The 13,027-nt window shown below is 33.1% G+C and overlaps 1 protein-coding gene across 2 annotated transcripts in view; it reads right to left on the minus strand.

The window, feature by feature from the left end:
• sd (TEA domain transcription factor 1 homolog scalloped) overlaps nt 1–12,760 on the minus strand; it is a 221,931-nt gene extending 209,171 nt beyond the window's left edge. Inside the window, exons 1-2 of one of the 2 annotated variants that reach the window (XM_070110208.1) lie at nt 12,147–12,760; nt 6,310–6,548 (exon numbers count right to left, since the gene is read on the minus strand). In XM_070110208.1, the coding sequence (XP_069966309.1) occupies nt 6,310–6,343 (34 nt within the window). In that variant the 5' untranslated portion in view covers nt 6,344–6,548; nt 12,147–12,760. The remainder of the gene's footprint in view (nt 1–6,309; nt 6,549–12,146) is intronic. The other variant, XM_070110209.1, reaches the window with a different exon arrangement.
• Between the last annotated feature and the right edge of the window lie 267 nt (nt 12,761–13,027).

A 13,027-nucleotide genomic window follows, 5' to 3' on the forward strand; every position in this document is an offset into this window, starting at 1 on the left:
GCAATAACCTGTTTTATCCCCATAGAATTCAACAAGCTTAATTGTCGAAGTTTTTTTTAACTTTTTTCATAATTTTTTTTAGTTTTTTTTTATTGTTTTTATTTTTTATTTCATTTTTTATATTTTCTATTTTTACTTTTTCATTCACGTCTAATAAGACTTTTGGAGGGTGTTAGCCAGAAATTGATTGATTTAGTCATTACTCAGGGTATACTCTAATTTATATTTTGTTTCTCACACATGTACGCGTTGATATATATGTTTAACACCTGCAATGAGTGATTGCTGGAATATTAAATAATTTACTATAATATAGTTTATAATGAGTAGTTTGAGAAAAGCATTTTTATTTGTTAATTGGATAACTGTATTTTTAAGCATACATAATAGGCTGGTGTGATTCACCACAATCAGGACAATGGTGATTCGAATGAGCAACTTGCATAAATATATTATAGAGAGCAGATTCAAAGATTCTAACATTTTAATAAGAGTACTCGTATGTGGAGAAAATTGAAAATTTCGGGAAAGCAGAGCTCTAACATAGCGAGCAAAGAAGTGGCGAAGCAAAAACGGATAAGACATATAATCCATTATAACCTAGTATATATGTACATACAATGGCGAAACATGAAATACGACTCTAAATAATTATTACTTTGATAATATTGAAAATTTCCGTCACCCCAGATATGTGTTGTCTATTGAATATTTGAAATAATTGACATAAATTGATGAAAATTCTCATCAAAAATCGTCATCGAAATATCGATAATTATAAAAGTGAACCAACGATAACTGTTAAATTTTATTGATAGTCGATAAAAATAAGGGACAGATGACATCGTTATCGAAATATCGATATTTATAAAAGTTAATCACTGATAATCGATAATCGATAAATAAATAAAAACGATATAAAAATCAAAATGTATCAATATTACTTCACACTACATCACATTTTCAAGATATTAGAATTGGCTACTGACTCAACTATCGAAAACTATACGAGTATATGTAGGTGAAACATCGAGAATCGATATATAATATATGGTACAAGCGATAGATACAATTTTAGGGATAAATATATGTTAAGTGCTGGCACATATTTCTGTATACACTCTAAAGGAAGCCACTCGACACTCAGATTGAGAAAGACGGAAGTTGATTTTTGCGAGAAACCACACTCAACTTAGCTCTCTTTTAAACCAAGTTAGTAATAGTAAGTTACAGAATTCGAAATTAAAAGAACTCTCTCAAAACAAAAATAAAGAAGCTGCTAACGTTAAGGACCAAGATTCTACACCAAAAACATTTTATTCCTGTAAAAATGTGTATTGAGGTCTCAAGAAAATATTCCAACGTATTTTAAGACTCTTTCGTTGAACATTAAAATTTTTGAAAACCACTCGTAGACTTCATATTAACTGATAATAGTTTTCTGTAATTTACACGGTTATGATTGAAAAGTAGCGCTGGCAGAAGTAGTTTCGCTAGTTTGTTCTTTCTCGTTGTTCCTGAGTGAATGTTAACTATCGCTCCCTACAATAGTGAGCAGATGTTCGAGAGAACTTTATAAAGTAGACACTACCAGTAGGTACATATTTATACTTTGAAAAGTAATGGTCGGAAACCTTATTAAATATATACATATATAAATGATCAGCATTACGAGCTGAGTCTATTTCGCCAGATTTAGATTTTTGAGATCTCGCCTTGAAATTTCGCATACGTCTTTCTCCTCAAAAAGCTCGATCTTGTATGGAAACTGCAATCAAAAATACCTCCGCTGCATGTAACAAAGTGAAATTTTTTTCTGAGCTTTATATAATTACAATAAGTAATAAAAATTAATATTACCATTAACCAAACTCTCCAAACTCCTCTCCCACTAATCACGCCTCCTAACGAACATTGAAAAATATTTTAATTTAATTTAAATTCAATTTATTTCAAATAGTTTAAGTTTTTAAATGAAAAAAACTTTCTAATATTAGGTCAAGTAAAAAGTTCGTTCGGTTTTTATCTAAGAGATGGCGTTATTGTCCATAGTACTAGTGTTACGTGTCGCATCATGTCTGAAAACGTGTTTATTCGCGCTAAAAGTTTGTCTTTGACAGTTTTTCGATTGATTTACTCAGTTCGTTGTGAGCGCTCGTCAAAGATGGACACCAACAAAGAGAAAATTCGCTAAATTTTACAATTTTTCTCCGATCAAAGTGAAAAAGCAGCCAAAGTGGCTGAAAACATTAATTTAGTTTATGTGCCCGAGACTGTAAACGAACGTGTAGCACAAAAGTGATTTTCTAGGTTCCGTTCCGGTAATTTCGATGTCAAAGATGCACCACGCGTCGGGAGGCCTGTCGTCGAAAATTGCGATAAAATCATGGAAATAGTGGTAACACACGTGAGCACTTATTTAATTGCTGAGGAACTAAAGATAAGCCAGAAAACCGTTTGGAGCCATTTGCATAACCTTGGATTCAAAAAGAGGCTCGATGTTTGGGTGTCACACGAACTAACGCAAAAAACATGATGGACCGAATTTCCATCTGCGAATCGCTGCAGAATCGCAACAAAATCGACCCGTTTCTGAAGCGGATTGTGACTGGCGATAAAAAATGGGTCACTTATGACAACATCGAGCGCAAACGGTCGTGGTCAAAGCTGGGGGAAGCGGCCCAGATGGGTGGCCAAGACCTGATTGACGACCAGGAAGGTTTTGCTGTGTGTTTAGTGGGATGGGCAAGGAATCATCTACTGCGAGCTGCTCCCCTATGGCCAAACGCTCAATTCGGCCCTTTACTGCAAGTGGACCGCTTGAAGGCAGCACTCATCCAGAAGAGGCCATCTTTGATCAACAGAGGCCGAATTGTGTTCCATCAGGACAACGCCCGGCCACACACGCCTTTGGTGACTCGCCAGAAGCTCCTGGAGCTCGGATGGGAGGTTCTAATGCACCCACCTTATAGTCCGGACTTGGCACCAAGTGATTACCATCTTTTCCTGTCCATGGCGAACGCGCCTAATAGTGAGAAGTTGGCCTCAAGAGTGGCCTGTGAAAATTGGCTCTCCGAGTTTTTTGGCAATAGGGACGCAGTCTTCTACGAGAGGGGTATAATGAAGCTGGCATCTCGTTGGCAAGAAGTTTACGAACAAAACGGCGCATATTTGACTTAAATCGGACAAATGTACACAAAGTTATCATCTTTTGAAAAATCAATAAAAAACCGAACGAACTTTTTACTTTACGTAATATTTTTCAAGTAACCCAAGAACTAATTTTAATAGAATCGCATTTTTCTTTGCTTATTTATCGGAACCGTCGATATCGGACCAATACAGCATATACGAACTCGTATATACCATACAAACTGAATGATCAAAATGAAGCTAAAGATCTATTTATACCCTTATATGCTATAAGAAACCACTTGTGAAAGGTATATAGGTTCGGTGCAGCTGAAATTAAAATTGTTTTTGTTTTTCTCAGCTACATGTGTAACAAATTGGATTAGCGCACCAAAATTAAACTCTCTATGTGGTTAAATTTAAAAAGTGGGCAATAAAAATTTGCCGAAGAGCCAATATTTCCAAAAAAAAATCGGTTATTTATTTTAGTTGCAAAACAATTACATATCTATATTCATACAAACTCGCATGCTGGCACCATGAAATAGCTGCCACAAATTTCAATTAGAAGGCACGAAAACGCTTTTGGGGGCAATCAATTCTTATACCTGTGCGCATAAATAACTTAAAGACACCACATGTGGGTGTGAACAAATATAAATATATATTAACACATACACCCGCATGCATGTACATATATATACTACGCACATATGCAACTATTTATGTTTCGACAAGACAAGCTGCACGAAATTGGCCACAAAGGTGAGAAGATAAAAAGAAAAATGATTTTCTCGCATTCAAATGAAACGAAAAAAGACGAGAAAAGAGCGCACAAAGCGTACGTCAAAGGCGAATAATTCATCATATTTTGTCGAAATGTTTTAACAACAAAGCGGGCAACAACAACAACTGGCAAGCTAATATTTACAGGCAATGCCAAAAAATTAGCCCAAAGGCGAGTCAATGGGGCTTTTGCCGACGGCTGGCGGAGACACATTGTTGTAGTTGTCTTAGTTTTTGTTGCTGCATGTGGGATGAATATTTATGTGCATTGATGTTTGTGTGGCGCAAAGGAGGTCCATTAAGTGGCAACAGTGAACACAAAAGGTGCGAGCACACCGCCAGCTGACACCGAGAGTTACATACAAGTATATAGATACATATATACATTTGAGTGCGCATATAGCTTACATATGTGCGAATGTATATACGTATGTACACAAAACAAAATTTAAATTTATGTGTTATAGTTCCACACAACTCCCGCCCAGCATGTAAACACACCTACTTTCACACGCACACACATACAAATTGATATATTTATAAACAAACCAGACTAGCCGGCCGTTTTTTATGTCGATTTTTCGGCGTTTTGTGCGTGCGCTGCGCCCAAAAATAAAGCAACAAGCGCCAAAATGCCGCAATTAGCACTAGGCGGTGGCAGCAGCAACGCCTCGCCGAAATCAGCGCCGCGTACGCACACACACACACACGCATATACAAACGGTTTCATTTCCTTCTTTTTTCTTTAATATTTTTTGCTTTCTTTGCTTTGTGAAAATCACTTATTTTGTTTAAAAAAATTGCCAACATTGATTAGCTCACCTCTTAAAGTGAAAAAGGCATAAATTGTTCTTAATGGAGCAATCATTGCGCGCCGAGCACAGTAAACATTTACCGAGCTGCGATTTTCATTGCCGCTAATGGCGCCCAGTTCCAACTTTAATTAATAATAAATAATTTTATTTTCGACATCACTATGGAGTACCTTAGCTCTGACTAAAATAAATATAAAATGTTTTATAAAAGCGGTTGCGCCTCAGCAAACAACGAAAATCCTTTGAGAGACGTTTTGCAACAAAAAAATCTTCTCATAAAATCCATTAGTAGTTCAGAGTTGGAAAAAATGAGTGCTAGATTTGTGAATTAAAAGAAAAGGTGTCGCCAGAAATTACAAGAAAAAGCTAACAGATATGTGAACCTCAATCATTAGCATTTTATTAATTAACGCCAACAGTAGCGAATCGAACAAACAACTGGTACAAGTCAAGTAGATTGGCATAATCTAAAATTATAGCACTTCAGTAGCGCACTAATATACTCTGTCTTAAAAAGAATTGGACTAGATGACTTTGTTATTATTATATTAAACTTAAAAGAGGCGAAACGAACATGTCTTATTTATTTGCGTACAACATGCTAACCTTTTCAATGTAATCGAACTTGGAGTATAGCGAGTTCCCTGTAAAAAATATACAAAATTAAAAGTTATCGCCTTAGATATCAAGTGCTAAGGCAGAACTACGTCATTCTAGGAATCTTACGATGCATATTTTGCAGGAAGGTTTTGAGAATGCGACGATACGTCATAGTGGAAACGCTTCTAAATAGTTTTCTTTAGAATCATGTAGTCTAAGGTCTAGTACAATTTTTAATTGACTAAAACTACTACTTTTATAACTAATTGTTGGGGAAAAATTCTAGTAAGATTTGAATTTTCCTGGCTTCAATTTTAAGAAGATTAGCATCGAAAAGCATTTTTCATCATTAAAGTGAATCAAAGTGATTATCGAATATCAATATCTTTAAGACCTAAACTTCATTAAAATCGACTGTAAACTTTTACTCCCAAACATCTTATTTAATTGTGCCAGAGGACTGATATATATATATAATTTTTTTGTAAATACTCAATATATTTATTTTCGCAAAAAAATAAAACAGTTTTTAGCATTGTCTTGTGATGATTTATGGGACATTTGAGGTGTATCAAAGCAAATTTAAACGTTTAGTGATTTATACCCAAATGGGGTCTGAAGGTAATATAGGAGAAGCAAATTTTTTAAGGCTGGCTATGTCTGGTAGGTTTTGTAAGTAATTCGTAAAAGATGGTTTTACAATATTTTAAAATATGTTTTCTATTCCCGAAGGGAAAAATAATATTAACACAATCGAGCGAATTCAAACACAGCATTTACGGTAGTATAACTCTCTTTATAGTAATATTTTTTAACACTCCAGAGATCAGTGAATACAATGCTTTCTCTGGAGATGTTAATAGGATTTAAGGAACAAGTCTTCTTTGAGTTTGAGAAACAGAGGAAAATAAGCTTAACTAAACCTTTTATTAAAATAAATTCTAGAATAATAATTTTGTATATTATATTCACTTACGTTTATATAGAAATTTCGAATAATCACAATCCATGTTGTTGTTATTTCCGCTACTAATATTTAAGTATTGAAATATTGTTGCAATGATTTGCTTCTCCTGTTGAAAATTTTATCACTTTGAAAACTGTTTGTTTAATTTTTTTCCGTAAAAATTAGTTTACAGTTACACTTTTTCTGCACTTTCGAATACTATTCATATGCATTTTTTAACACTGTGATTTGATTTTTAGAAAAATCTTCTGCAAAACAAATTAAAATTATTTATATTATTTTTTTAGTAAATATATTTGAAATGTCAGCACATTTAAATTTTTGAATATGAAAATTTTTTGAAATTAAAAATATATGCATATTTAAATTTTAGTGATACATTTCAAATATATTTATTTTCTAAAAAGTCTAAGATTTAATATTTATCGTTGAATTTTATACACTTATTTTCGATATTTCGATTTTAGTTTGTATTTTTATTATTTTTAATATTGCTTTTCATTTTATCACTTTCATGTGCAAAAACTGGCTTTGGAAAATATACCTTGCGATATTAAAAAAAAAATAATGACAATTTTTGCACAATTTAAAAAATATTAAAGAAATATCATTGTGAGTTTCCTTTACAAAAACTGTAAATAAAAATTATTACAAATTTCGTTTTCAAGTACAAAATTTCAATGCATTATTTGTTGCTTTCACTCTTTTAAATATCAAACACTTTGTATTAAAGTTATTGAAATAAGTTTTTAACACCCACAAGAAAACGTCGGAGACCTTATTAGGTATACATCATATACAAGTATAAGTGATCAGCGTGCCGAGTTAAGTCGATTTAGCCATGTCCGTCTATCCGTCTGTATATATGCGAAGTAGTCCCTCAGTTTTTGAAATATCGTTCTGAAATTGTGCACATATCTTTTTATCCCCAAGAAACCGTTTATTGGTCAGAACTGCCGATATCGGAATACCAAAGGACGTAGTTGCTAAACTGATCAGTCAAAATCAAGCCCTTGTATAGAAAACTTTTTCATTTGATAAGGTAGCTTCACTAAATATGGCATGGAATATCGCCCAAGGCAACACTACAATCTCCGAGCATATTGTTCAGATCGAACCACTATACTATATAGCTGTCATACAAACTGATCGGTTTATATACCCTCTTTGCTATAAGAAATGTACCTGTGAATGGTATTATTGATTTTTTTTGTACTTTTTGTTTTTAACAACAGCAACAAAATTATTTATCCGCCGGCATTTTGCACATTCATAATTGTTTTTGGAAAATTAGGACAAATTATTTATTTATGTTTTTCCTTCTGAACATTTTATATTGCTTTTACTGCGAGACTTTTAACAATTCACTCATAAAACATTTATACATAATTTTTTTTGTTTTTGCTTTTTCCTATCAGCTTTATCGGCTCTTTGTCGCTCTTATCAGCATCGCAAATCAGCAACAGCAGATTTTCAGTTTTTTTTCCAACCTTTTTTTCTTTTTTCTACATTGTGTGTAGTTCTTATCTCACTCAACGCCGCATTGGCGTTACACTTGACGAGTAGCGTTTGTTGCCGCGTTGCTGCTGCGCGCGCCGCGTCAAAGCGACGGCATTGCGTATGATTCTGCTGGTGGCATCACTTATCGCCGCGTATCGCGCTGCGACTGTAACAACAGCCGTCACATTTAATTATGACAAGCGTAAGCCAACAACAACAACAACATAGCAACTAACAAAAATAAAAACACCGCCGCCAATTGAGCAGGCGCTCGCTTGCGCCCACACGCGTTACAGATATAATTGTTTTTTGTTTATGCTTTTGTTATTGTTGTTTTTTTTGCTGTTTTTAATATGCTTTTTGTTTTTGCTGTTGTAAGCGCTACTTCCAAGCGCTTTGTCAAACAGTCATTCAATTGATTGTCTCGCGAAACAAAAAAAGAATTGTAAAATAACTGTAAAGGCTTCAGCTGCAGCTGCAACTTCTGACTTCGTTGCTGTGGTGTCGGTTGCGCTGATTTTACTCAAGCATAATTTTTTCTTGTTGTTTCTATTATTTGATATGATTGCTATTTTTTTGAAATTTTGCATATTTTCAATGCGTTGTTGTTGTTGTTTTCGTCACATTACTTCACTCGTTGGTCACGCCTGATTGATTTGGTGGTGTCCCTAAAGCAATACACGCTTGATGTGTATGCTTGAACGCACAGCGTAACTGCGAAATGTCGCTGCGCTTGTGTGCCTTACTTGAATTACATATCTGCATTGAATTTATCCAGTTTATAACTGCAAATTACCGTTTTATTGCATTGTTGCAAATATGGCTTTGATTTCGCATTTTATGCTAGACGGGTTATACTGCAATTTTTTTGCAGTATATAATACATATATGCTTGAAAAACATTATTTAAGTAGCAGAAAAACTATATAATTGGAAATGAAGCCAAAAAAAAATGCATAAGTAGTTTTAAGAAGGTTGGAAACTATTGCTGAAGAATATTATTTGAAACGTCTACTTAATATCTTCTATACAAGCTGAAGAGCTGAATGCTTGATGAGCGAAAATCATCGAAATCATTAAAGAAAAGCTTACAATTGAAATTTTCAAGCGGATATTAGCTTAAGAGCTATTTTAGAAAGCATATTGAGTAAAATAATGGCGGAAAATAAAATTTCAAATTAGAAAATTATATTCTAGCATAATTACTGTTAATATTTTTATAATTTTCAAGCTCAGAACCACTTAATTAACGCCACAGCGTTCTGCTTATGGCAGGATGAATTTTAAAGTCAGTGAAACTCTTAAATGCAATTCGCAATACGACGCCAAATGGACCAACATGTGTCGCTTGAACCACCATTATTTAACCCGTCGGTAATGCCTCTAATTCATATTGTCCTAAATGTACGAGTAAAATCTGTTGTAGTTAATTTTGTTATTACAATCTGCTTCTTATTTCTTTGAATTTTATTATTATCAAAATACTACTGAAATCTACTCACTAATATAATATTAGGACAACCGTGATTGACATTAATTTTATTTCTTTTAAATTTCAACTAAAATTTACTTCTGTCACAAAGACCCCACATATCAATTACTGGATCTATAAATATATTCGTGCTGTTTGCCAAGATTTATTATTACTCTATTGTTCTAATATTCCGAACATGTGTGGGAAAGCTACTGTCCTTGTGCGTCTTTTTCAGTATACGTCATTCATTTGAAGTGTAAAAAACAATGATTTCATTTCCACTCAAAAATCTCGAATTTTTTGTCTGAAAGAGTATTTTAGCGGGGAGTACTTCTTCATTACTGTAATATGAAGAAAACCTCAGCCGAAAGTCATCGTATTTTGGTGGAAGTTTATGGTTAACTTACTCAAGCTGAGCGAACGTGCCAAAAGTGGTTTGCACCATTTAAAAGTGATGATTTTGGCTTGGAATGAAGAACTTCGGCCAAAAAAAGTGTTCAGGAACCAGAAGCATTACTCATTGAAAATTGTTGCAATACGCAATAAGAGCTCGAATCATCTTTGGGAGTCGGTCAAGCAGCCATTTCAAACGATTAAAAGAAAGTTAAAAGAAAATTAGGTGCCACATGAATTGAAGCCAAAGTACGTTGAAAGATGATTTGGCATGTCAAAACGATGTCGTTTTCGCATCGGATTGTGACTGGTGATGAAAAATAAATCCACTTCGACAACCATAAATGCAAAAAATCATGTGTGAAACCTAACGATAAATCCGAATATTCATGGCGCCAAGGCAATGCTTTGTATATAATGCGATCCGCAGGAGGTGCTGTATTATGAGCTTTTAAAACCAGATCAAACCATTAATGGGAAACGTTACCGAAAACAACACATCAAATTTAAGCGAGCGATTGTCGAATAATGCACAGAATTTACACGAGGTAATCATTATCCAGCATAGCAACAGTTGGCCTCATGTTGCAACACCGCTTAAAAATTATTTGTAAAACAGCGGCTAGGAAGTTTGGCTCACCGCCTAATATTCCAGACCTTGTTCCTTGTGACTACCATTTGTTACGGTCGGTGCAGAACGTTCTCACTGGAGTATATTGTAGTTCATATCAAAGCAGCGTGTCAAAAAATTGCCTTCGTTTATTCTTGGCCGCCAAGTTCTTTGGAACGGAATACAAAAATTGCCAAAAGAGATGAGAAAATGTTATAGCTTCTGATGTGCAATACTTTAAATAATGATATTCTATATTTTTTTCTTAAATAAGCATTCACAACAACATAATTATGCACCGTATAAGTTGCCTAGGACCTAGTTATTAGTCCTTATTATTTTCGTGTTTAAAGTTTTGAACTTTAATCTGTTGCTTGTTTGGTATAATTATTAATTACATTGGCGGTAAAATAGTTTATGAAAGAAGCGTAAGAGTGTCCTAATACACTTTATCGATTAAGGCTGGTTTATTAAACTAAATTTAGAGGTTTAAAAAAATTGAAAAACTGATAAAAAAATATTTTTTAGAGAAAAAACACGCGTTGTCTTCGATTTCAGCCAGTTTTTGCACAATGTTACTCCGTTTAAGTTTTTTTTAATATTTTTGTACTTTCTTAAAAAATATTGTAATACTTTTTTTTTTGCTTCATTTAAAGTTGCCGAGTAATGTTTTTGGAACATCGATATTTTCCGATATATTTATTGGTTTTTGGTATATAAAATGTTAAGTATTAATTTAGGATTTCCATTGATATCCAAAAAAATTCATTTTTCAATATTTCAATGTAGTTATTATTGCTGAAGTTGTATGTATTTTGTTAAAAAATAATTACCGTATATTAAATACTTAAGTTTTATTTACCTTTTATTAATATTTATTTTTCAAACCATTTCGATTTCATTTTTTATTTGTTTTTATTCTAATTTTAACTTTTTTTATTTTATTTTTATTTTTCACTTCTTTTTTATTGTTTTATAATCATTTCATTTGTATGGTATGTTTACCATAATATAATATATATTGTTTTAATCATGAATTGTTTACACTTCTCAACTGTTAACTTTTCGTTTTCCTTTTGAAATATATTTTTTAATAAATATTATATGTATTTATATTTTCAATATATATATATTTTTTTTTTTTTGTATTATTTTTATATATAATTTTTTTTTTTGTATTATTTTAAAGAGAAGTTTTTTACCGTTAATTAATGTAAAACAGCTGCATATCAAACATTAATGATATCATTCCCAAAAATTCCATTCACAAAACAATAAATCCCAACAACAGTCAAAATCGCCGACGGTTTTTTACGCAGCTTTCTGGTTTCAAAATTAGCACAAATTAAAAAACAAAAATATTTTCTGCACTTTATTGTGATTTTTTGTGTGATTTTCAATTTGTTGACAACATTTTCAGCAAAATGTTAAGTATTTGTAGCAAATTGTTAGCTCTGTTTTGGCGATAAAACGATTATTATCGGCAATTTTGCGAATTTATTAATTAATTAATTTTTTTTCATAAAAATCAACATTTTCGATGCTTGAATGTAATTTGCATTTTATAAAAAATGCTGTTGTGGCATTTATTATTAGTTTTTTTTTTTGTTTTTTAACACTGTTGCTGTTCGCTTTATTTATAACATTTTTTATTAAAATTTGCGCGCAAATTAATTTTGTTTTCTTTTTTTTTTCTTAAAATTTAAAATTTTTTATTGGTCATTAATTTTCACCTTACTTCAATGTTCTTTGATTTTTTATCAATTTATTTTTTTTTTTTTTTTAATATTAAATTTTATTCATAATTCATATATTTGCTTTGCTTTCATTTTGTGTCTATTCACAGACATATTTCCAACACATTTTTACCTTCATACACTTTAGTTCAGCACTTTGTCATTTGAATTATTTCACAACGCTTTGTGATTTTCTGCTGTTTTAGACATTTTTTTGTCAGCCCACTGAAAAACGCCGAGCATCAGTTAGCCATAGAAAAAGCGCGCGCGTCAGCAACAACGAACGTTTACCGACAACGACGAGCAACAGTTGCTACCGCGATAACAGAAATTAAAGCAGACGAAAAAAAGTTGTGAAAAAAGTGTAAAGCTTTGAAAAAAAATCAGACAGTCAAAGAATTTTTTTTCGGCTAGTAAGCATTTTTTGTTTGTTTAGACAAAATATTTATAGAAAATTTGCTGAAAAATGCAATAACAGTGACTTCACATGACCTTTCCTAAAATATAACACTTTTTAATTAGTCAAAAATAGTTATATTTATTAATTGATTGCTTTTGGCGCCTACGGTGCGCTCAAGCAGTGCACCAGCTACTCGCCTTAAAATTTAATAATTTGTAATTTTTTGTTTACCGCGACGGCAATTTTTGCTATTTGCACTACAAGCTGCTGCTGACGCTGCTCTGTGTAGCACTTCGAACGCTTCGGGCGGTACGCGACGTTTGTGACGACGGCATAAACAAAACTGCCAATACGAAATTGGCTCAAATCGCATCAAGCAAAATTCACAATACAGCAAAGCACCAACACAAGCACAGCACCCACACACATATACCATATATACGAACAATAGCGCAAATGTGTGTGTCGCGGTTTCTGTATTGTTGGCTCGCTCGCGCACTCACTCAACTCGGTGTTGAGTGCGGTGGAGCCACGTGTGTGGCGTAAATGGTGTTACCGCACAGCACAGCGCGACCAGAGCGAGCGCCAAATAAAAGACACGCGCTGAGTGAGAG

This window comes from Bactrocera oleae, chromosome 5 (assembly GCF_042242935.1).
Source record: "Bactrocera oleae isolate idBacOlea1 chromosome 5, idBacOlea1, whole genome shotgun sequence".
In the NCBI taxonomy this organism is placed as follows: Eukaryota; Metazoa; Arthropoda; class Insecta; order Diptera; family Tephritidae; genus Bactrocera; species Bactrocera oleae.